The sequence below is a fragment of the Castor canadensis genome, chromosome 11, assembly GCF_047511655.1.
Source record: "Castor canadensis chromosome 11, mCasCan1.hap1v2, whole genome shotgun sequence".
Lineage (NCBI taxonomy): Eukaryota > Metazoa > Chordata > Mammalia > Rodentia > Castoridae > Castor > Castor canadensis.
Genome location: NC_133396.1, coordinates 6,720,255 through 6,745,177, shown reverse-complemented (window position 1 = coordinate 6,745,177; position 24,923 = coordinate 6,720,255). Strand labels below are relative to the sequence as shown.

Genomic DNA, 24,923 nt, shown 5'->3' with positions numbered 1-24,923 from the left:
ACCCAGGCAAATAGTTCATGACACCCCCATCTCCAAAATAACTAGAGCAAAATGGGGGTGTGGCTCAAATGGTAGAGCACATGCTTTGCAAGCACAAAGCCCTGAGGTCAAACCCCAGTCCCACCAAAATATATATATCAGATGGAGAAGAAGATGTAGTCCAAACCTGAGACAAGTAAGTCTTCCCAAAACTTGACCAGGGAGGTGGTGCCGCCCACTCAGGCCTGAGGGCCAGGCACCTCTGTACCCACCCAGGCCCTCTGGGGTTCCCTGTCCTAGGACAGGGATGATCCCTCCCTTCTGTGATTGGCTCTTTATATGCTGGGGCTCATGGGGTTAATTATTGTTGTGGCTGGGGTGGAGTAGGAAGGAGCCCTGCCCTGGCCCAGGGCCTGGAGGGGACCTTGAGAGCCCTGGAGGGCTGGTACAGGGCTGGGTATGACACAGGACAGTGGGAGGTACCTCCTGCCAGCAGGTTAACTGTTTCCATACCCTAAGTAGGGTCTTTGGCTCTACCTTGCCCCCACCCACTTTTGTCCCCCCTCCAACTCATCAAAGGCCCAGTGAGACTCAGCTCCTGAGGCAACTGGCATTATTCACATGGGCGGGGTTGGGCAAGTTGGGGGAGAAGTGGCCTGACCCGTGGCTCAGATCCTCACCAGCTGATGGTGGGACTACTGGCACCCCAAGCTTCCCCCCAGCTCCAGTAGGGCAGGGCTGTATCCATAGCATCTCAGCACTCTTTTCAACTCCAAGGACTTCATCCTGACTAGCACTGCTACCCTCAGCCACCAGCCAGCCTTCCCAGGTGCCAGCTTTCTGCAAGGACAAAGCCAGGTGAGTGATGGCCCAGAGAGGCAGGAGTGAGAAGACTGAGGGAAGGGGCAGGGCTGGAGCTGGAAGTTATTCTGCTGATGCTTCTAGGACTGCTGGTCTCTCCCCACCTTGCATGGAAGGAAACTGAGGCCCAGGGTACCGCTCCAATTTACATGGCAAGTTAGGTCCTTGAAAACCAGAGTTGGAGCTATTGGTAGAACAGTTTTCTTTTTGATGGGGTTTGCCAGGGATTACATGATCTCTGCCCCTATGTGGGGTGCATATAAGCTTAAATAGTGTGTGTTGGACCTAGTGGGACCAGTGCCCATTTTTGAACAAACCATGAACAGCACCTAGAGCCAGGCTCTGGACTCAGAAACACTCACATTCTGACCCATGATGTGTGTGTGGCCTTAGATGCATTATTTAACACCTCTGAGGTTTGGTTTTCTGAGAGAGTGAGTTGGACTGGATGATGGTGATGCTACCCCCGAGTTGGTGCCCAGAAGACAGCAATGAGAGAACTGCCCTGTGACTATCAGTGGTTTCCACGGGCACATGCTCCAGGTAGAAATCAACCCTAACACTGCTTCTTGTGCCATTGTAATTCTGCTACATTGAATCATAACATATTGGTATTTATAATCATATATACCAATTCCAATAATAACAATATTATTAAATGATTTCTGAGTCCCATCTCTGCTTTGCTCACATCTTCTCACGTGTGTGTGCGTACCTGTGTGTAGAGGGCTGTGGGCTCAGGGCAGGGGTATTATGACCTCTCCTAGCTATGTGCAAGCTGTGCAGAGGTGTAGTAGGCATGGAAGAGGCAGTTGGGAGACCACTCATCATGTCCTCTCTGCCACCAGCTCAGAGATACCCAAACTTGACTAATGCTTGTGAGCACTCCCCATCCCCAGATTCCTGTCCACCAGGTGCCTGGGCTGACCCTCCACTTTCTGGGGGTTGGGGCTTTATGTTTATCTCACACCTGACCTGCAGTGGGAATAAGATGATCCCCACTCACAGATGGGAAGACTGAGGCTTGCAAAGAGAATTCACCTTCCAAGGAAGTGGCAGGGCTGTTCCTCTGGCTGGATTGCCCAACCCAGAGAAGGGCCCATCCCAGCCCTCAGTAGCCTGCGTATCCTCCAAAGTAGATCTATCTCTACCCCACATATTCCTTATGGAGCACTGACTACCCCCTCTCCAGGTCTGAGGCCCCCAACAAGCCAGTCACCCAGGGAGAGGTTAGGGGGAGTTTCCTGGGACCCCAAATTCAGAATGAGGAGCAGGGTGGGGGGAAGTAGGGTGTCCAGGAATTTACATCTTCCTATCTGAAGAAACCAGGGCCCTAAAAATAGATAATAGACAGGAAGAGAAGTCTAAATGTAGACTCCAGACAAAGTGATGGAGACTCTGTGGGTGTGCAAACTATCCCATTCCCACCCTCCCCCTAACACACACACACAAATAGATCTGCTAGGAAGCTGGAGACACTAATGAAAGATAAATTAGCAAAACCCCAGAGACACACACTCAGCTCACAAATAACCACAGCTTCCAGGAAAGCCCTGGGGCCACTCTGCCCACCTCATGCCTGCAGAGATCCTGAGATCTCATGCACACACACACACACACACTCACGCATGCGTGTGACAGCACAGATTGGCGTGTGCTCCATCTAGGGCACTAAGACTGTTTTTATAGGCTTGCCAGACCTGTTATGTAGAAGGTGCTAAATCCACGTTCAGAGAAAGCATCTGGCAGCATGCAGCACCAGAACAGAGCAGACCAGACACCCCCACTTCTGCACCTCCTAGCTGGCCCTTTGCCCCTGCTCTGCCCTGCTCCTCAGTTGCCCTATCTGTAAAATGGAGCTTGAGGTAATGCCTTCCGATTCTTGCCTACCTCCAACGACTGTTGTAGGGCTTGAAGAAACAGTACTGGGAGGGATGGTTTCATTCTGTGGGAGACAGAAATGCCATGGGCGCTGCTGTTGTTCTCCCGCTCCTTCCAGAAGATGTCTCCTTCCCCCACTGCCATGGGCACCCCTGTGGTTTGCATTTCCAGGGTGAGGAGAGGGTCTGGTGACTCCTGGAATACTTGCCTATGCAGACTCAGGAGATAAGAGGAACCAGAGTGAGTGGAATGGAACAGGGCCCGAGATCTATGGTTTTATGGGGCTTTCCCAACTCACCACACCGGTCTGTCCCTAGGCCCTTTCTATAAAGAGCAGGCATCATTGGTTCTGAATGAACTTGACAAGGTTTCCCTAACTCAGGGCTTCAAACCCCATCAGGCCTTGTCATTCACCAATGAAAATTCAGAGGCTCGAGGCCTCTCAGAAGAAATGGGCTGGTGAGGAGTAGCTGGACAATGGCTCACAGCTGTGTGACCCGAGCAATGACCTAGCAGTGTCCTCAAACTCAATTTTGTCCTCCATCAAATGGGTATATCAATCCCTCGTCATTATTAAATGAGGTTTTCATGAGGACTAATTGAAAACAGTTGTGAAGTGCTGGTATGCAACAAGTGCTCAATAGATGCTCCAATAGCATGATGATACACGGCACAGTGGGCCGCTGGCCTGTCTGGGCTGCACTTCCAGCTCCACTACTTCTCTGTGGTGTGGTTTGGGGAATGTTTTACAAACATCTCTGTACCTCAGTTTCTACATAGGAAAACAGAAATGGCCCAGTCTGATGGCTCACACCTATAATTCCAGCTACTCAGGAGAATGAGATGGGGAGGATAACTGTTCAAGGCCAACCCGGGCAAAAAAGTTAGCATGACCCCATCTCAACTAGTAAGAAAGATGGGTGTGATGGTGCGTGCCTGCCATCCCACCTATTCAGGAAGCAAAAATAAAAGGATCAAGGTCCAGGCCAGTTCAGGCACAAACACGAAATTCTATTGGAAGAATATGTAATGCAGAAAGCATGGGGGCGTGGCTCAAGGGGTACAGCATTTACCTGGGAAGCTCTAGGCCTTGAGTTCAAAGTTCAAATCCCAGAACTACCAGAAATGAAGAGGTGGACGGAGGAAGAAGGGGAGGAAGGAAGAAAGGAAGGGAGGGAGGGAGGGAATAAAGGAAGGAAGGAGGGAGAGTGGGAAGGAAGGAAGGAAGGAAGAAAGGAAAGGAGGAAGGGAGGGAGGGGGAGGGAAGGAGGGAGGAAGAGAGGTGACATTTAGAGGGGGAGCGGGGAAAGGAGAAAGACCAGGTGACCTGGTATCAGGGAGAAATGGGACAAAAGAGAGAAGACAGAAAGGGAGACTGGTAGGCTCCCTGGTTGGGAGTCTTATCAGGCTTAAAAAGTTCTTGTCTTCTGATGGGCCCATCCATGAACAAATGTACACTCTTATTTTATAATGATTATAAAATATATGACACGATTAGCACCTCTAGGTTACCATTACATACTGAGTGAAGCCTATTCTACAAAGCTGAAACTTCAAACCTAAACAGAAGTTAATCCGTCACAGGTTAGGAAAACAATTATCTACTTGGAAGATGGGAAATAAGAAACTAAATGTTAAATATAATGATAACCCCTTTTCTTTATTCCTAATACCAAGTAAATGAGATTCAGTTTATAGCAAAATGATAAACTTCTGGCTTAGGCAGAATGAAAAGTGTATCAAAAAGACTGCTAGATGATTCAACAGAATTTTAAGTACATAAATGAGGGTAGGTAGGTGTGTGAGTGTGTAGATGAGGAAAGAGGGAGGAAGAAACAAAAAGAATGGAAAGATATGACAAAATAGTGTATTTGGTGACTGTAGGGTGTTGTTTACAGTATTCTAACATCTTTATGTAGCTTAAATGCTTTTTAAAATACAAAGGTGAAAAGAAAAAATATCTAGAAAAATACTAAAATATTGATACTCTGGATTATAAAATTACAAGTAACATTTTTAAACTTAATCTAGATCTTTCTGCAATGTAGAAATGCATTACTTGTAATAAAATGTTTTTAATAAACTTTTCTAGTTCAAGGTAAAAAAAAAAAAAAAAAAAAAAAAAGACTCCAAACATTTCTCTTCCCAGATAGGTCCCCAGTATTCTGCCCATGACCCCACAACCCATCTGCCTCTCTCAGTCCAGCCCCCCCATCACTGCCCACCACTAAGGCAGGCAGGTACTGTAAGTCAGACCATGCGTTTGAACTGCTGAAGCTGCCACGGACTTCCCCCACACCACACACACACACACACACACACACACACACACACACACCTTGGACTGAGCCTGGCACCTGCCCAGGACCCAGGCATGCTCAGGTCAAGGGGACTTGAGATCAAAGACATCCCTCACCATCAGAACAAGTGGGGACAAGACAGCGCTGTGATCAGACATGCAGTTTTTAGCATCAGAGAAATCTGGCTCTGAGACCTACCAGGGCCAAGTCCTATTGCTGCTCTGAGCCTGTTTTCTCACCTCTAATATGGGAGAATAGTTATAATGACATTGTAGCACTTGCTCTATGGGCAAAGGCTGTGGTTTTATTGTGAAGGTTAAATGCATACACAGGCCAAGCACGGTGGTGCATTCCTGTTATCCCAGCTACTCAGGAGGCAGAGGTAGATCTCCAGTCTGGGCAAAGTCAGCAAGACCCTATCTCAGGAACAGTACAAACAAAAGGGCTGGGAGCATGGCTCAAATGGTAGAACACAAGTGTGAAGCCCTGGCTTCAATTCCCTGTATAGAGAAACAGTCAAACTTAAGTACCTGACACCTCGTAAGCTCTCAGTAACTAAGAGTAAAACTTGAAAGTTTGGCTCTGTGGGGACAGGTGTGGCCTAAGTGACTCAGCTCAGGGATGCTGAATTTTCCTTAAAAGAACCTCCTATAACTCAAATCTCTTCATCTATGAAGTGGTACTTCCTCACAGGGTAAACTCACAGGTGTTAAACTCAGATCGATGGGGGTCATTCACCCTCCAGAGAAGATGTTCAACTCCTCCCCCCCCCCCCCAGACCACTTCTAGCCTTACCAGGGTCCTCCCACTGCAGGGGACCCATTCCCAGGTCACTGGCTGCATTATCAGCGCCCCCTACTGGTCTGGTGGAGCTGCCTCCGTCTGCCTCCAGGAGACTAGATGGTGTTGGGGCTGGGGGCAGGGCTCATTCTCAGATTAGGGTGTGACGGCAGAGCTCTTTCCTGGGACTGTTTGGGACCCATTTCCTGAGTGGCTGTGCCAACTGCAAATATGAGGAGTACCCCTGGGCTATTCTCAGACCACAATGGCTATGATTATTAACCGATGTGTACTAAGTATCAGGTGCGTGTTAAGTGATTTGGGGCATTATCATTTTATCATTTTAACCTGCAGGATTCACACTATTATTATAATACTTATTTTGCATATTCTAAAATAGACTCAGAGAGGTGAGTAATTTACCCCAAGGCCACTCAGCTGGAGGAGGAGGGCAAGTTTTGCTGCCTGTATGGCTGCTCCCTGAATCCTATCACCTCTTCACCTGAGCTTATCCTAGAGAGTGGGATACAGGGGTGCTGTGCTAGCTGGGGCTCTTCATAACACAGGGACAGAAGGCCACAGGAACCACTTAATGCATCAGAGAATCCATTGCTGTCTGCCTGGGTGGCTGCTCTGTGACCTTAGGCCAGCCCCTATGGTCTGTGAAATGAGAGGCTGGGCCACATACCATGGAGCTCTTGCTGCCTCTGATTCTTCCCACATTCCCACCTCCTTTAAATCAGTACTCTTATTTATGATGCACTAGCTTCATAGCAGTCTAACCAAAGCCCAGACACTAGACCTCTTGGGATTCTGCTCCATGAGGTACCTGGAATTATGGGAAAAACTGCCTATGAGTGTCCACATTATTGCCCAATTCTAATCCCAAAAGGCTAAGAACCACTGTTTTTTCTAAACTTCCAGCACTTTCCTGACCTTGATCTAAATTTTTATGGGAATGAGCCATGAAAGTTGAATCCCAAGTCAAGAACGTTGAGTATAAAATGCTTCCCTTTGTGTTTTAAGATCCCTTCCACGCTCGAACCACATCGACCCATGGAGGCCTCTTGTCCTCCCTGCATCTGGTTTGTCTCCACCTGGACACCAAAGCTCCAATCTGTTCCATCTTGTCCTTAGAGTCCTCCTCAACCCTCATGTTTTCCCCTGGACAGTCACAGCCAGCGCCTTCAGATCTTTCAGGAGGTAGGTGCAATGACCAAGATGGCCAGCAGGGGTCGCAGGGACAGGGGGTGGGGTGGGTAGAATTGTGTCTAGGCCCCCTTGGAGGCCTGGGTATAAAGAATGCATGGCAGTAGGTGGGAGACCTGTCAGCAATCTGGCTCTTCCCCTCTGTGGGTCTCAGTTTTTCAGATCTGTAAAGTGCAAGGAGGTGGCTGAGATGTCAGTTTTCGGCACTGACATCGCTTGGACCTTTCTGATTGATGCTGGGGGGAGGGGACTATTTTGAGTTCTCCTTAGAAAAGGGAACAAGATATCCCAGACTTGGCTGAGATAGCAGATCCAACTGTGCACCCACTTAAAGGGGAGATCTACCACTGGTAAAAATGAGGCTCTATACAGGCACCCCGCGAGCTAAGTTGGGTGGTAAGGGAAATGGAGGCACCACTGGAGGCTTCCCAGGAGTGAGAAGGCCCACAGCCTGGGTGACAGGTGGTAGTCTCCTGGCATATAGCTTCTGAACATTTCTAGAAAAGCCCAAGCCAGCCTATCTTGCCCTTAGCAGCTGCAAGCTTTAGAATCAGGGCTAGAGCCTGATTCAGCTCAGCTGATGTTTGCTCAGCTGCTGGGGGCTCTGAGCCTTCTTCTTAACCCTGTCTCCACCAGCTCCTAATTCTGGGCTCAAGCATAGCAGGGCAAGTGCCCAGGCATGCAGGAGGTGATCCCTGCAGGCATGTGTAGGAGAGCTCCAGGACCCCGACAAGGGAGAAGACCTTCCCCCACCCCTGCCTGCTCATGCTCTTTACCCTGTCCCCGCCACCCCCTAAATGACTGAAGAACAGGGTATAGGCATGACATGATGTAGAACATTCTTTACAAAAGTTTTAATGAGCCTGAGGGAAGAGTTCATGTACAGTGGTGGGAGTCGCAGAGGCTGGCCTACCTTGGCCCAAGGAGAACCAGGAGGGACTGAGGTGTTTAAACAGACAGGGAACGGACAGGAAAGGCAGCACCTGGGGCCAGGAGAAGGACGAATCGGCACTTGGAGCCCCAGGCTCAAGCTCAGAGGATAGAGAGAAGGGCTGGGATAGGCTCAAGGGTGGCCATGGCAGGTAGCCAGGCCCCCAGGGTCCTCTGGTGGGAAGTGGACCACCTCCTTCACATCCCAACTCTGGGCATGTGTGTGGATGGGACCCTCACACAGACCTGGAAGAGGTTTTTGGGGGGCTCTTTCCCCTTTTCAGTGAAGGGGGCCCAGGGAAGGAGCTGGGGGCTGTGGCCATGCTCTAGTGAGGCTGCTTCCCAAACTGGGGTCAGGGATGGGGGTCCACTGCAGACAAGAAAGGTATGTCTGCTTGGGGTACACACATGTGGGGGCCTCCTGAGGGACTCTTCCACCTTTGTGACCTTAGTCTTGTGGGAGTTCTGAGGACATACTCTGAGGACCCACCCTCTAGGCTAACCTTTCTCCTGGTCTTAACACCATCACAGAGCTGGGACACACAATAATCCAATGTCTGTCTGTCTCTCTTTCTCTCTCTTTCTGTCTCTCTGTCTTTCTCTCTCTCTCACTGCATCTTCCTCTCTGTCTCTCTCTCCTTTATCCACCCCCAATCCATGCAGAAGCACATAGCAATCCAGGCCCTTCCAGACACCAACACAACAAAGATACACACATGTGCACTTGCATACATGCACACACAGCCCTAAGGGCCTGGTCACAACTAGCAGTTTAGATTATCCACATCTTCAAGTATCCAGTGTCTTCCTCACAGGGCTTCTCTACACTAGGCCTAACACCCAGCTGTGCCCAGCCCCCACCTGTCTGGGCCTGGGAAACTGGGCAGTTGGTAGATACCATTTTCAACCAACTGTGCCTGCCAGCCCTGGGGACTGTAACAATGCAGACTGCTGCTCTAGCACCTTGCATCTTGTGTCCTGGCCTTCTGAGACCCTGGGGAGGCTGAAGGAGGACAGGCTGGACTCCCACAAGGTGAGCTGGGAAGGGTGCTAGCCCACCCCAGGTCACTCTTCAGTTCCAGCCATAACCAGTGGGTGAAGGGTAGTGGGCTGGTCTTCCATGTGTATGGAGGTGGTAGGAACTGAAAGACAGGATATTTGGCTGAAGAGTCTGGCTGGGAAGCCTCCCCTCTGGAGTGTATAGGGGAGAGGAGGCCCAAACTCTTCCCTTCACAGAAAGTAGGAGGTGAGCAAGTCTCCAGCCTGAGAGAGCAAGACCCGCAGAGGAGGGCAGGGGAGAGAGGCAGGAGACACAGTGTGCCTGAGACAGTCTGGGCCTCTCCCTTGCCCTGCTTCCCATCCAGCTCCAGTGTTGTCTGGTCCCCAGGGCAAGAGGCTCCTGCCCTTCCTCTGGGGCTGGCCTTCCACAAATCCACTCATTCTTCAAGGTTTCTTAGATGGGGTGGTTCAGGGACTCCAGGATGCTCAGGTGTCCCTCTGGGTGCCCTCAGGCTGTACCCTCCCTGCACAGGCTGTCCAGGGAGATGGTCCTTGCTCCTGGGAAAGGGGCTGCAGGGCTGGCAATTATGAGGACCTCATGGCCTCACCTTGTGTTGTGGCAACTTGCAATTCATTTTGGTCTGGGGAGAGGAGCCCCTGTTATCTGTAGAGGAAAAGACAGACAGAAAGCAACCTTAGAAACAGCTGTCTAAGACATCATTTTCAACCAGGACCGGCCATTTTGATGATTTAGCCTGGGCAGGCTTGATGGTCAGGGGTGGGAGACACTTAACTGTCCATCCCCCAAACTGTACACCAGACTGCCTCCCATCCCTGCCCCAGGCACTCAAGGTAAGGGCTATAGATACCAGATGGAAGGACAGTGTTTGCTGGGCTTGTGGGATGCCATGGGGGAGGGGCAGAGCAGAGACTAGCCAACAGAAGTGTGGTGGTAGCCTTGGGCAGCTGTGATGGCTTTGTGAGTACAATTCTGCCTCCGAGACTGCTGTTCCCCATTGGGAACATTTGCTCACACTCCTGGCTGCTGGGTTTGGGGACACTGATAAAAACATGTGCCATTAGGGCTTGGTCAGTTGAGAAGACCTGCTAGCTGCCACATCCTAGATCCCATAGGAGCCTCCTTGTCCTCAGGCCCTACAGCAGGCCATACAGATCAGAGACCATGTCCAGCTCTGCATCAAGCAGCTGCAGGACATGCAGTGAGCTATTTTCCACCCCCTGAGCCTCCTCTTGCTTAACTGTTGTACACTGGGGATGATGGGACTCAGAATTGAACAATTCATCATGCACTTTTTCAAGGGCACAGCCAAGTACCTGGAAGGTGGTAGGCTCAAAAACATCCTAGATGGGATTATTATGACTACTGTATCTCATTGACACTAAAATACCTATTTTTCCACATTTTGTTATCTCCAGAACTAAGGAACCTTTCACATCAGCTGTGATTAAAAAAAAAAAAAAAAAGCCTCCAGTCATTTAATTGACAGCTACTTTTTTCTGAACTGGTGACAAATTGTAATTGATAGCAATCTAAATTTTATAAAATATATTTGCCGCCACCCACTCCTGAAAAGGCAGTCTTCCAATCCCCAGCTCTCCTCCCTTCCCCCATCCCAAGCTGGTACTCACAACTCTGTGTCCTCCAGGGCGGGTGGGCGCTCCAGTGCTTGCCTCCGCCTCCTCACGGCCCCCATGATCTTCTTGCGGGGCCCTAAGGGAACGCTGATGCTGCGGAGGTCGAGGTCAGAGCACAGCATCAGCGCCTCCAAGTCGATCTTCTCCTGTCTCAGGAGGGCAGCAAAGTCCTCCATGTGCAGTGAGGCCAGGAAAGTCTCCAGCGGGCTGGTCTCAGGCTCCAGATCCTCATCTAGCCCTAAGTCCAGCTCATCCCAGGGCAGCTCCTCCCCGCAGCTGCGGTCCTGCAGGCTGTTGGCACTGCCCAGGCTGTCGTCGTCCAGGCTGGGGGAGCTCTGCAGCCGACCCCGCGGTGTGCCCGCCCCATCCAGGCCCCCATCCTCCCGGCCCAGCCCATGCAGCCCACTGCTCAAGTAGTTCCTGCGGAACACCATGGTGCCCAGACCTGGGCGGGTAAACAGAGAGTCGTGACCTGAGTCTGTGCTGACCTCCGAGTGGGCAGGCTCGGCCGCCAGCGTGGCACGGGAGACGCTGTCCTCATCCGAGAGGAACATGTCCCGGAGTGGGGCACGGCCCCACTCCTTGGGGTTGGCGTAGGTGCCCTGGCGCACAAACATCACGTCGCTGCCCAGTTGCAGGCCGGAGAGCGAGCGGACGCTTTTGCGACCGTCCTCGGAGACCTTGAAGGTGCCCTCGCCGCCCTGCTTGCGCCGCTCCAGCTTCTTCTGGATCTTGGTCTTGCTCTTGGCGGTGCCATGCAACGTGGCCTGCGAGTAGGGCAGGTGGCTGCCCAGAGTCAGGTGCTGCAGCCGGCGGCTCAGGGTGCTGGACGTGAGGCTGGAGAAGCTGAGCGTGTCGGAGCGCTCGGCCAGCTCGCGCCGGTAGCGCCGCTCCATGCGCTCGTGGTGTTTGCGTTGCATCTTGGCGCACTCGCGGATGCGCCGCTCAGCCTCGCGAAAGGCTTTGTCCTTCAGCTTGCCCACCAGCTTGGGGTTGAGGCTGCTCTGCTTGGCAGCGATGGAATCCAGGTAGCGCACGCACTCCATGTGGCCCTTCATGGCGGCCATGTCCAGAGGCGTGTGATAGTCATTGTCCAGGCACCAGATGTTGGCCCCAAAGGACACCAGGAAAGACAGGCAGTGCAGGTGGCCATTGGAAGCTGCCAGATGCAGAGGTGTGTTGCCCCAGATGTCACACTTGTCCGGATCACCCCTGCAGGGACAACATGTGGGAAGGAATGATGAGTGGTCTTAAGAAAGAAGGGAGGGCTCCCAGCTTGTTGAACTTCCCTACAGGCAAAACAGCCCCAAAGGGATTCATGGGACTGAGACCTCTCCCAGGAACTCCAAGAGACCTGCTGGCTGGAGCCACCAATCCGACACACTGTAGTGAGTCCAGGGGGAAATGGCCCAGCCCGCAAGAGGCGGAGACAGAGAAGGCGGAGCCAGGGCGGGGCCTTCCCCAAGAGCACTAAGGGCTGGGAATCTCAGGGGATAAATATTTGATGCCCTGAGAGAAAGGAGTGAATTATTCATTTGCCCAGCAGGGAGCTGGCCCAGAGAGTTGGTGGGCCAGGGCCGAGCCTGGGTCTCTAGGCAGCTGCCGGTGGGCAGTGTGACCACATGTTACAGCATCACCATGAAAGAGGACAACAGGGTGGTGTGTGCTGGGCCTGACCCTGGATGAGCTCGAGGGTTGGTGCTTGCATGCAGTGGAGCAGGGCCAGGGTTGGCAAGACCAGTGTTAGAGCAGGTGTTGGGTCTTGGCCTGGGCCAGAAGGGGACTGTGGGGACAGCCAGGACTGAAGAGGAAGAGGAAGGTTGCCAGCCTAGTGGGGCTGCCCTCCCTTGCTCAGACCCTGCATCTCTGGGAGTGTTGTGAGTTTGACTGCAGGGGCGCCTACAAACCCCTCTGACACCCTCCATGCCAAGTTCTGGTCCACCCCCACCCCCACCCTGGGGCAGCTCCTGCTGGCTCCTCCTGAATTCTTGCCTCCCTCAGGGAACCTAGCATAGGTCCCCGCCCCACACTAATGAGGCCATGAGGCCTTGAGGCCATGCCGGGGCTGGGAAAACAATCACTCCCTTGTCTCAATATCTCCCCTCACTCCCTCCTGCTCAGCCTCCCCCACTCTTGCCAAGTCCTCAGGACAGTATGAGAGGGGGCCACTGGGCATCAGACCCATACCCACTGAGCACCAATCCTTGCCTCTGTAGAGCTTGGGGGTAGGGGTTGCTGCACCAAGGAGAGCTCTCATCCTCCTCAGGCCCCTTCATGAGACTATGAGTCTCTGATGAAAGGGAAGGGGGACAGTGCTCCTATGTACCCTCCTGAAATGAGGAAGAGTTAATTAGTTTGGGCTTCTTGCTAATCTTAGGGGCTTCTGGGTCCAAGAAGCAGCCACAGAAGGAGAGCAAGGGGGTTTCCCCCACCTATCACAGGCTCAGGCCACAGGCCAGTACTCAGTACCAGTGCCAGCTTAGTCCCTGCCCCTCTCCCCACTAATGTGTCTGAGACATCATGTGAACCCTCCTGGGACATCTCTCCTACCCCTTTTCCTGTCCAGGCCACACCGGTGTCCAAGCCAGCTTGGGGGTATTATCAAACTGGTGGGGATAGGAAGGTGTTCCCAGTAGTGTGACTTACCACCCAACTCACTTTAGTGGCTTTGGGCCTGCATTCCTCAACTGCTACCTCCCCATCACAAGTATTATCTAGAATCTGTACCAACTCTCCCCACAAGACTCCTCCAGGAGAGGAGGGGGAACAGAGCTCCTTCAGCCTGCTATGGCCTCCATTGCTCTGCTGTGCCCTGCTGTGGGGGAGGGGCACCAAGAGAGTTAGTGGGGTCACTGCACCAGTGACATTTGGTACTGTGGACAGTGCTCATAAATTCCAGGAATGAGCAGAGTAAGGGAGAGGGTGGTGTGACACCCAGACTGCGGGGGGGTGGGGGGGGTGGGGGGTGCTGGCTGGGAGAGTCTTTTGGCTCATAAACTGGGGAATGGGCAGTGAGGACCCTCTCTCCTAGTCCCCACTTCTGGGCTCTCTGAGACTTCCCAGCCTTCTCTCCAGTTCCCACTTTCCCCTTCACTCTTGCTTCCAGGTGCACCCCCCCCCCATGAGACCTCTCCCACTTTCCCTCTCTGCAGCACACCTCCCACAATCATGGACCCCCCCCCCAAATCCCAGTTCCTCTCCTCCCAGCCCTTCATCCAGGTCACAAGTGTCACATGCCTCAGCTGATAGTCCTCTCCACGTGTGTCTCCCCTATGCATTCCAGCCTCCAAGGTGCCACCTTAGAGTCTGTCCATAGGGAAAGACCACAGAAACGATGCCATGAGGTCTGGGGAAAGTGTGCAGGGAGACTGTTCCCCTTCCCTGGCCAGGCGGAGGGGTACACTCACCCTCGGCTCACGATGAGGCGGAGAGACTCCAGGTTGCCATGGTAGGCAGCCCAGAGGGTGGGGGTCATGCCATCCTCGTCAGGGGCATTCAGCTCCTTCCGGGTAGCCTCCTTGAGGAGCTCCAAGTAGCCATCCCTGGCTGCCCGGTGGTACTGGTCGTTCATGGCGCCTTACTTGGACAGGGCGGGCAGGGGGCTCAGGGAAATGCCCCCCCTGGGGAGGCAGCAGGATTAGGTCTGAGGCATGAGGTTGGGAAAGGGGGCCCGGCAGGGCTAGGGCCGCCAGCCCCTGCTGCCGCAGATGGAGGGTGCGGAGCGCCACGGGCTACCAAGACATCTGAGCCGGTCACCCCGGTTGGAGGGGGGGGTGGACCTCCCGCAGCCCTGGGCTTCCCCTGGGTCCTAAACGCCTAGCTTCTCAGAGCACAGAGATGACCCATGTGAGGCCCTGCTCTTTCTCCAAAAGCGCCACCCCAGCGCTCCCCCCTCCCCACCCCGCACACACACTTGGAGGCACAGAGCCGCGGCTCCGGATTTCTCCACCTATCAAGGAACGGGTCAAGGGCAAGGAAAGATGTCTAAGGGAGGGGTGGCTGGGGCAGTCTTGACCCCTGGGACAGTGGGCCTAGAGGGACAAGACAGTCCGCGAGTAGCACGCGGCAGCTGGGACAGCCATCTCCTGGCACGGGGTTGGCCAACCATGCTCCAGCAAGGGGCGCTAGAGGACTGGGAGCCGACTGAGCTCACAGCGTGGGAACTTCGGACCTAAGCCCCGGACTTGGACTTCGCAGCACCCACCGAGCAGCTGAGGGGGGTGCGGCAGGGATAAAAGAAGGAACTTAGATCACTGTGAGGGCAGGTGGGGGAAAAGGGGAACTGGTGTCCCGATCCAGGGGCAGCAACCGAGGGCAAAGGTGTAGGGTGCACCGGCCTGGGAGGGCGTTAGGGTGCCGGTGGGCACTTGGGGTGTCTCTTGAGCGTCAGCTCAGGGGGCTCTGGCGAGCGCGATCTCAACGCACCAGTTGCCATGGGCGCGGGGCAGATGCCCTCCGGGTGCCGCAGTGCAGGGCTGTGCCAGGGTGGCGGTGAGGGTTGGGTGGGGGGTGTCTTAACAGGTAAATATAAATCTCGCCTTATCTGGCTCCCGCGCTCTCTTCCCTAAATTCAGCTCGTAGAAAAGATGGATCATGTGAGTGCAACTGAGAGGTTTATGGAGCCGGGCTGTTGTGGCTGTAAATCACTTTGCCCTTTTGGGTATAAAGCGTCCGTCCAGCCCTGCGTAGGAGAGAGGAGACGCCCGCCACCCCTTAACCCCCAACTCTGCGTCGACTCCCAGCCCAGCCAGGTGCGTGCTCCAGGCCAGTGTTCTGTTGGATTTTGGAAGTGGGACCTTGGACAGGGTCTGCATCTCCTTTCTTTCCCGTTGAGACGGAGAGGTGCAGGCTGGGGTTTTTTTCTGCCCTTTCTCCAGAACTTCTTACAAAACCCTTGGCCCCAACCCTCGGGGTTAGAAACCCCCGCCCCCAAATCTAGGGATAAGATGGGAGAAAGGAGAGCCTTCGGGGTTGACCTGGAGTCCTGTCCGCTCCTCCCCCGCAGTGATCCCTCTAACCTCCTCCAGTCGCCCTCACCATGTCCGAGGAGCTGGCCCCGGGCCCCGAGGGCCCACCGGCGCCACCGGCAGGCCCCCGAGAGGTGTGGAAGAAGGGCGGCCGCCTGCTGTCGGTGCTGCTGGCCGTGAACGTGCTGCTGCTCGCCTGCACGCTCATCAGTGGCGGCGCCTTCAACAAAGTGGCAGTGTATGACACCGACGTGTTCGCGCTGCTCACCGCCATGATGCTGCTGGCGGTGCTCTGGATCCTCTTCTACCTCCTCCGCACCACGCGCTGCCCGGACGCGGTGCCCTACCACGACGCACACGCAGGCCCCATCTGGCTCCGAGGTGCTGGGGGAGGTGGGGACAGAAGTGGAGTGGGCATGGTGGGGAGTCGCCAGCTGGGGTTCTTGGAGGACCTGCAGCTGAAGGTGTGGATGGACCTACTGAGAGGAGAAGGCAGGGAAGGCAGTCTTAGAGGAGGGATGAATAGTGGGGCAGAGGATTTGACAAGGAATAGAAGGCAACACCTGCTGACCATTTAGAACCATTTAGGAACCTTTCCCGTATCTATGCAGCCCCTAAGAGGGGCACAAGAAGACTTCCATCCATCTGTCCACTCAATCATGCACTCAACCTTCCATCCACCCCTTCATCTTTCAGTCCTTCAGTTTGCCCATTCACCTATTCACTCATCCATCCTCCCAGCCTCCCCATTCATCCATCCACCTGTTCATTCATGCACTCATCCTTCCATCTATCCAATCCTCTTTCAATCCATCCATTTGCCCATTCCTGTGTTCATCCATCCATCCAACCACCCATCATCCAGCCATTCACTACACTCACACCTCTAGCCATCCATCTTCAGGGCCCATCCTCTGCTCTGCAAGCTCTCTCTCCTTCCTCTTTAAAACACCACCACCACCCTGCTGCCCCGATTCTCAGGTGGACTGGTGTTGTTTGGGATCTGCACTGTCGTCATGGATGTCTTCAAGACCGGGTACTACTCCAGTTTCTTTGAGTGTCAGTCGACCATCAAGATCCTGCACCCCATCATCCAGGCTGTGTTTGTCATTGTCCAGGTGGGTGGGAGGCATGTCCCTGCGTGTGGGGGAGAGGAGCCAGTGTTTGGCAAGGGGTCAGGAGACCCGAGCTCCACACCCCCTTCTATCCTGAGCAACTAAATAAATGGGATAGGACAGTAGTTCATAAATGGGGAAGCATTGAGTAATGAAGTAATTCTTAAATGTGAACTCCTCCTTAGGGGCACTGCAATTTTATTTCAACCTAAGCAGTGCCGGTAGTTAACACCTAGGAGGTGTGAGTTGTGACAGGCAGCCTGTGTGCTAGAACCTAGCATGCCCTCCTTGGGTTCCCAAGAGTACATCATTCTCAGCCGAGGGTCATGCCGTGGCTGTGGCCCATTTGGCCTCAGTCTTGGCTCCCAGGTTCAGTATTTATCCGGGAGGTGGTATATCCCGTAACTAAGATTTGTTTCAGATGAGTTCATTTTCTTTTTAGTTTGTCGCATACACATCATTTTGGAAAGTCTAACATGGGAGCAGAAGACAGCCTGGCCCCATAGCATGACCAGAAGGACCGTAGGGATGGTGCCCTGCTCTGAAGCACCCCGCGTGTCCCATGGTTTAACATACATGTACCCTTGGCATTTACATAGTTTTAGTCCTTTACATTTCATGAGTTTGAAGAATACTCAGGTAAAAATGACAATACAAATACCCCTCTCCCCATCAACAAACCCCAGTCAGATGAGGACAAGGCCTTGCAGGCCAACAAATAAAGAAGATGGGCAAGAGGTGTGGATAGAGGAAGGTGAGATGTCACCAGAGACCCTTTCTACCTTGAGCAAGACCTGGTCTGAGACTGGCTTTACTTCCAGGAATAAATAACTAGGTATTCAAAATTATACTGGATACTTATCACTGCCCCCCTGCCCAAAAAAAAAAAAACCCTCACAGTTTTACAGGTGATAATTTGCAAACCTTTAAGGAAAAAAGAGCCACTATCTTTATGCACACTGCACCATAGAGAAGAAAGAGAAAATGTTCCCGGTCTTTGAATAGTTAAAATAAACCTGAGCAGTTAGTATAGGGTAGTGAGAACCTATTACCGGACGTGGACATGGCTCTCTAGAGTTCACCCATCTGCAGTGTAATGACCCTTGCTCTCTCTCTCAATGCAGACTTACTTTCTCTGGGTCTCTGCTAAAGACTGTATCCACAGCCACCTGGACCTGACCCGGTGAGAACCACAGCTTAATGTGGTTAGTGCTCGTGGGGCTTCCAGCCTGGGCCTGGCTCTTCTCTCTGCTCCCCAGGTGGGGTTTCAGCCAAGGCCCCAGCTTCATTAGTCTGATTTCCACTGCCCTGTGCTGTGCCCTGTCCCCCATGGGAGGGAGCAGTGAGATCTGAGCCTCTCTTTGGGATGGCATCCCCACCAGACTGAGTAATCCTTCCGCGGTCAACAGCAGTCCCTGTTCACAGGGACCTGCTTGCCTTCTCATTTTGCAATACCATCTCTCAAGAAAGCTCCCAAACCCCTGTCTTGCCAGGGACCCAAAATGAGCCAAAGCCTTACCAGCCTCTTTTCTTCTCTACCCACCCCTCCACTCCCACCTCCAAACAGGTGTGGACTCATGTTCACCCTCACCACCAACCTGGCCATCTGGATGGCAGCTGTGGTGGATGAATCCGTGCACCAGGCCCACTCCTACAGCAGCTCTCACAACAACGCCAGCCTCGCCAGCCTCACCCGCCTCGCCCCTGACCGTGAGTTCCTTCTTAGCCCTGGTGCCATAGCCGCCCTTGGGTGGGTGTTTTTTTGTGCATTTGTAGTCAGTCAACCGTACTGTCACAAGGCATGGAGGCAAAGGTGGATGCCAGGGGTCTCCTCCCACTTCAAGCTCTGCCTTGTAAGTATGATATACTTACTGGGGGATCATCTTCTTATCCTTGAGGGTGCAGCTTTAGCCCCACCATCAAGGTCTCCATCCCACAAAGAAGGAACCCAGGCTCCCAGAAGATAGGGCAAGGACGATCCAGCTGGGGAAGGGAGAAAGGAGGCTGAGTGGTTCTGCTAAGGGAGCCTGGGATCATAAGGACAGTCTGGGAGGGAGAGGGTAAGAAATAGTCACCCCATCATGATGATAGTAGTGATAATTTACCATGCTCTATAATTCCTGCACAGTGCTAAGTGTCTTAAACACCATTTAACCTTTCACAACTTCCTTTGAAGACTGGTACTATTAAGCTTCCCATTTTCAGGCGCAGAAGCTAAGCATTGAGAGGTTAAGTAGCTTACTCAAGGTCACAGAACCTGACATTGGAGCACTAGTGCTCAGAACCATCTTTGCTTTTAACCAGTGTGCTTCGCTAAGGAAGAACAGGGGTCCACAGCCCTCACCCCACCCAACTAGTTCTCTGAACTAGGGCCCCCCACTAGCCAGGACCAGACCAGATGGCTAAGACACAGGCACCCACCACATACACACCACACCACAACACACCACCCCCTCACACACACACACACACACACACACACTGCCACATGGGAGAGTCCAAGAGCAAAAAGTGTGGCCCCAGCCACCAGGGAGACCCCAGCCCAGCAGAACCGATCAAGGGTCACCTTGCATATCCAGAGATTCAGAGGGAAGTGAAAACCAATTCAGGGGGCATGGTCAACTTGACATGGTGGGCCCATGGGGTGGGAGAGGCCTACCAGAGAGAGAAGCCTACCTCAGAGTTGGAAGTCAGGCAGTTTGCTTTAGCTCCCATGCTACAGGGCTCTGCCTCCTTAGCCTCAGCTTCTTCTCTTACAAATACAGCTGGGAAAATTCTGAGGGCCAAAAGAGATATTTGCCAAAGGCCCAAGGTATCCTACAAAGCACATTCTGAATTTGAGTCAAGATTCCTTTTGGAACTGGGTGCCCATGACTCTCACCTGTAAAATCCTAGCTACTCAGGAGACAGAAATCAGGAGGATCATGGTTCAAAGCAAGACTCAAGCAAATGGCTCACGAGACCCTATCTCAAGAACACTCAACACACACACAAAAAAAAGGGCTGGTGGAATGGCTAAGTGGTAGAGTGCCTGCCTAGCAAGCATGAAGCCCTGAGTTCAAACCCCAGTACCACCCAAAAAAAAGATTTCTTTGGTGTGCTACAAATGGAAGTGACAGGATGTGACTTCAGTGACAGGTCCTCACTGGTGGAGACTTGGCTTTAGCAGCTGAAGGTCTGGGCCATATGGAAGCCTGAACTTTAGGGGGTCCCAAGGGGGCCACATTCTAAGAGAACCAGAGTCTGCCTATCTCAGGGGGCCGGGGACATTATCGATGGGGAGGGATTGAAGAATGAAATGGAGTGAGGTAGGCAGATCTATGGTTCAGTTATTTTTTGGGGGGGTGGGTTGAGGCAGGGTCTCAATATGTACCTTAGACTAGCCTCAAATTTACAATCTTCCTGCCTCAGCCCTCCAGGTGCTAGGATTACAGACGTGCACCACACTCTCGAATTTTTTTCAATTGAGCACTGATAGGTTTCTTAGTCTCTGGCTAGTAGGTTCACAAAAACTAACTACAGATTGAAACATGCCAAGCCCTGCAAAGGCCTTTGGGCCACAGTGGTGACTGTCAGAAAGAATCCCGGCACTTACTTACAAAGGTGACAGGCTAGGACAGGAGGGCAGCCCAGCCCTGTCTCCTTCTCTCCACAGTGGAGCGTGCAGGCAGCACTGTCGGAGGAGATCCATGCTCCTGTGACACGAACATCTGCCAGATCTTCCAGCAGGGGTATTTCTACTTGTATCCCTTCAACATTGAGTATAGCCTCTTTGCCTCCACCATGCTCTACGTCATGTGGAAGAACGTGGGCAGGTTGCTTGCCTCTTCCCATGGCCATGCTCACACCCCATCTCGGGTCAGCCTCTTCCGGGAGACCTTTTTTGCTGGCCCAGTCCTGGGCCTAATGCTCTTTGTGGTGGGACTGGCTGTCTTCATCATCTATGAGGTCCAAGTGAGTGGAGAGGGAGGATGCACTGAACAGGCTCTGGTCATCTACTACAGTTTCAATATCGTCTGTCTGGGGCTCATGACCTTGGTCAGCTTGAGTGGCTCAGTCATCTACCGTTTTGACCGTCGGGCCATGGACCACCATAAGAACCCCACACGCACCCTGGATGTGGCCCTGCTGATGGGTGCCGCCTTGGGCCAGTATGCCATTTCCTACTACTCCATTGTGGCTGTGGTGGTGGGCACACCTAGGGACCTACTTGGGGGGCTCAACTTGGCCCATGCTCTACTCATGATCGCCCAGCACACCTTCCAGAACGTGTTCATCATTGAGAGCCTTCACCGAGGACCACCCGGGGATGAACCTCATGAAACAGCCCCCAAGGAGCCCTACCAAGGCCTCACCTTTGCCAACCTAGATGCCCTCCACACTTTGCCTACCTGCCCACCTACTCCCAGGCTAGTCAGCCCTAACCCAGAAGGCCATCAGGAAGCAGTAGCCATCATCTTGGCCCCCAGGGGCCACTGGAAACGCCGGTGCCTAAAAGACATTTCTCTGTTTCTCCTGCTCTGCAATGTCATTGTAAGTAGCTGGGGAAGGTGTGGGTCGAGGTGGAGAAAAGATGCTCCTGAGGGCTTATGCACTTAGCCTTCTCTGTCTTGTCCTTAGCCCACCTAAGAATCTTATAGCTCCCTAGACTAGGAGCATGTGCAGAGAGGGCTATCTTCAGCCCTTGGGCAAACAGCATCTCAGGGCTCAAAGAAAGAATGAAATCGCAGCTTTCTAGTATGTGGGCAGCAGATGGAGCTGGAGGGATCCCAGGGAAAGCTGATGTGGGGGCTGGGTGAAGGTGAGAGGCAGCAAAGAACTGATGTGAAGGGCAGGGGCTCACACCTCCATGTGGGAGGTGTGACTGCTCCTAGGAACTTGTGACCTGCCTACTCCTCAGAATAATTGGAGCAACATCAGGAAGTAGCAGAGACTAGCGTAAGTGTGAGCGGTTTGTTGGCAGGGTGCAGTGGTGGGTCAGCTGGGAAAAGGGCAGGTACCACAGCCACCCCTACCCTATGATTTGGCAAAGCCAACTACCAAAAGCAACAGACTTTACCCAGTAGAAATATAGTCCCTGGATGGAAACACCCCGGGGCAGAAACAATCGTAATGAAGGTGCACCCCAATAGAGAAGCATCCCTGGCATAGCTATGACCCAATATAGAAATGCTCTAGTGTAGAAATGATCTCAGAACAGAAGTCTCTAATATAGAAACACACACTTATGTGGGTACAGTCAGCCTCCTGTAGCTGTAGGTTCCCTGACTCAGGATTCAGCCAAACATCAGATGGAAAATATAAAAAAAATTCCATCTGTACTGAACATGGAGACTTTTTTCTTATCATTATTCCCTAAATAATACAATGTTACCACAATTTAAATAGCATTTACATTGTGTTATATATTGTGAATATAGTAATCTACATATGATTTAAAGTATATAGAAGATATATGTTGGCTATATACAAAATTTATGCCTTTTTATAGAAGGAACTTGAGCTTCCTTGGAGTTTAGTATCTATAGAGGATCCTGGAACCAATCCTCTGTGTATACCAAGGGATGACTATATATCCCAAATAGAAAAGACAATCTAATGAAATTTGACTCAATATAAAAATAGGCCTTTTGACTATTGATTCCAATAGAAGGATGTCCATAATATGGAAAAGTACTTAATATGGGTATATCCTAGGCCTGGGGGTGTAGCTTAGTGGTAGAGCAACTGCCTAGCATGCATAATGTCCTGGGTTCAACCCCCAACACAGAAAAAAAAAAGATAGATGAGAGAGAGAGATTCTAATATAGAATAACATCCTTAGAGTGAGTTCTATCCCCATGAAATTCTACCTATGTGAAATCCACCAACATTCCTAAATAATTTGCATTCTTACTGAAGTCCCATTGTGACTACTACCCACACTACAGGTAAATCTCCTGGGCAATCATGGTCCCCATCGATATGGTATGACCCCATGCAGGAGCTGTCCAATAGTCAATTTAACTTTAAAGAAAAAAAAAAATGTGGTCACCAATCTCTGACTCTACCAAGTAAAAACAATAAGGTTCAAAACCACATTATGTCTGGGGCCTCCTTTGGTGCCTAGCCCCCCTGTCCTGGCCCCACCCCAGCCTTCCTCTCAGCCTAGCTTATAGGCCTGGAGTCACCTTCCCAGAGGCTGTTTCTCACTTCAGGTATCTGAGCCAGAATCACTTCTGGCAGCATCATTTCCATCTCTTTCCTTTTTAAAGACAGAAACAGGCTCAGAGGCCCAAGAACAGAGTCAATTGGTAGGAGTGAGGCTAGCCAAGAAGCCTTTGTCCTTTGCCTCATCCCCACACTTGAACCATCCATGCTCCTAGGCAGAGATGCAGCAGGTTTCCAGCTTCAACCTCCCAGACGTGGGAAGGGGGTTGGAGGTGGGTGGAGTGGGAGAGCTGAGCTCATGAGGAAGGATAACCACTGGTGGAGCTCTGACCTCCTGCCCTTGGCCCGACTGATTCTACCATCAGTACGTCCATACACATATCTCTCCAGCTGCTGATTCAACTATTTATACCAATTTCTCATGTCACCTATTGAAACTTCCATCCCACAGGTGGACCCTGCTAAGAGGGAGGGAGAGAGGTGACCACAGACGGAGCCCTAGCCTAGGCATGGACATGCTAACTTGAGCACACTTCTGAGTTCCTCAGAGCGTGCCAGGCTCTGTCCAAGATGCTGGAGGTCCCCACTCAGTAGCACCTAGCCCTCAATGTCCACCAAACTAGAAAGCTGGGATCCCATCCTGTCAGGGCCCAGCAAAGTGGACATAAATGACTCTCAGGTGCATTCTGGGCTGGCTGGTGATGCTCCCCTCTCCCTACACAGCTGTGGATCATACCAGCCTTCGGTGCCCGCCCTCACTTCAGCAATACGGTGGAGGTGGACTTCTATGGCTACTCCCTCTGGGCGGCCATCGTGAACATCTGCCTGCCTTTTGGTATCTTCTACCGCATGCACGCCGTCTCTAGCCTGCTGGAGGTCTACGTGCTGTCTTGAAGTCTGGGACTGAGATATGGAAGAGGGATCTCAGTCTCTGTGGGAATGAAACCCAGGCTGATAGTCACAGTGCCACATTACCACTCACTCTCCACTGGCCCCAAAGTGGAATTTTCACTAAAGTTTATTTTTCCAGGATGAGTTTTTAAAGCACAACCAGGACATGCCCAAATCACCCTTCCACCCCCCCATAACTCTGGGATCTGGGGCAACTGGGGGAGGGGCACCTCACTCTGTAGAATTCCTAGGACCAGGCAGGATCTGGAGATGCCAGCAACTAATCCCAGCCTTGTGGCTGGGCCAGTGTGCTGTCTGGAGCCAGGATTCAATAAACCTGCAATTCACCTCCTATCTCCTCACTTCGTGCCTCAGCAGCCTCAACTGAAATGGTCACAAGAGAGGAACTTGGCAGTCAGAGCTGGAAAGGCCCACAGTTTTCAGGCCTCAAACTTTGCAATGGGTGAGCGAGCAGAGTCTGAGTTGTAGACTAAGTAGTGGCTAACTGGGTGGCTGGGAGGGGCTAAATGGAGTTCCCAAGCTGCCACCTTCCTCTTCTCTTTATCTGCAAGTGACAAATACGTAATCATATTTTTATGTATCCCATGACACTAGATTAACAAGAACTGCCCCAGTCCAGCTTCCCCATCTTACAAAGAAGGAAACAGACCCAAAGAAGTAAAGTGACTAGCCCGAGCTCACAGAGAGCCAGATCCATTCTACAAAGAGTTATAATTTTCAAACTTTTTTCAAGCAGCTGAGCTTTTCTGCTAATATATTTTTAATTGGCACATAGTAATTGCACACATTCACACATTCCTATGTATATAATGTGTCATGATCAGATCAGGGTAACTGGTAAATCCATCAGCTCAAACAGAGATCTTTTTTTTGTGTTAGGAGTATTCAAAATCCTCTTTAGTCAATATTTTGAAATATTCAGTGAGTTGTAACCATAGTCATTCTCCTGTGCTAGATTACACTAGAAGTCATTCCTCCTATTCCACTGCACCCTTGTATCTATCAACCATAAGGAGCAGATTTTCTTTCCCAAAAAAATATTTCAGGATGTCAGGCACCCAAGTTCATAACATAGATATAAATAAACAATGGTTCCAGTTTAAGAGGCATTTGGGGGAGTCAGATCCTCACCCCTAGGGCTTCCTCTCCCCTGGGGGTCCCTGAAGAGCCTCTCTAAAGCCATG

At 52.0% G+C, this 24,923-nt stretch overlaps 2 protein-coding genes across 3 annotated transcripts; one reads left to right on the top strand and one right to left on the bottom strand.

The window, feature by feature from the left end:
* Positions 1-390: 390 nt before the first annotated feature.
* Positions 391-24,425, top strand: Otop2 (otopetrin 2). Its single transcript, XM_020165513.2, has 9 exons — positions 391-837; positions 6,828-7,004; positions 15,170-15,346; positions 15,601-15,943; positions 16,544-16,680; positions 17,802-17,860; positions 18,245-18,387; positions 20,333-21,210; positions 23,551-24,425. The coding sequence occupies exons 4-9, from the start codon at positions 15,634-15,636 to the stop codon at positions 23,719-23,721; spliced, it is 1,698 nt and encodes a 565-aa protein (XP_020021102.1). The 5' UTR covers positions 391-837; positions 6,828-7,004; positions 15,170-15,346; positions 15,601-15,633; the 3' UTR covers positions 23,722-24,425.
* Ush1g (USH1 protein network component sans) lies at positions 7,850-15,225 on the bottom strand. 2 transcript variants are annotated; one of them, XM_020165526.2, is made up of 3 exons: positions 14,003-15,225; positions 10,590-11,807; positions 7,850-9,603 (listed from the first exon to the last, which is right to left on the bottom strand). In XM_020165526.2, the coding sequence occupies exons 1-3, from the start codon at positions 14,164-14,166 to the stop codon at positions 9,600-9,602; spliced, it is 1,386 nt and encodes a 461-aa protein (XP_020021115.2). In that variant the 5' UTR covers positions 14,167-15,225; the 3' UTR covers positions 7,850-9,599. The 2 variants fall into 2 exon arrangements, with proteins under 2 accessions (XP_020021115.2, XP_073901290.1); XM_074045189.1 differs by lacking the exon at positions 7,850-9,603 and having other exon boundaries at positions 10,586-11,807.
* Positions 24,426-24,923: the final 498 nt, after the last annotated feature.

What these genes read in the sequence shown, in the direction of transcription:
- Ush1g (XM_020165526.2), bottom strand. Translation starts at nt 14,166, where the DNA reads ATGAACGACCAGTACCACCGGGCAGCCAGGGATGGCTACTTGGAGCTC. An exon ending in CGCCTCATCGTGAGCCGAGG is followed by an intron (nt 11,808 to 14,002) that starts GTGAGTGTACCC and finishes TTGTCCCTGCAG; the next exon opens with GGGTGATCCGGACAAGTGTG.
- Otop2 (XM_020165513.2), top strand. Translation starts at nt 15,634, where the DNA reads ATGTCCGAGGAGCTGGCCCCGGGCCCCGAGGGCCCACCGGCGCCACCG. An exon ending in AGGCCCCATCTGGCTCCGAG is followed by an intron (nt 15,944 to 16,543) that starts GTGCTGGGGGAG and finishes CCCGATTCTCAG; the next exon opens with GTGGACTGGTGTTGTTTGGG. An exon ending in TCCTGCTCTGCAATGTCATT is followed by an intron (nt 21,211 to 23,550) that starts GTAAGTAGCTGG and finishes CTCCCTACACAG; the next exon opens with CTGTGGATCATACCAGCCTT.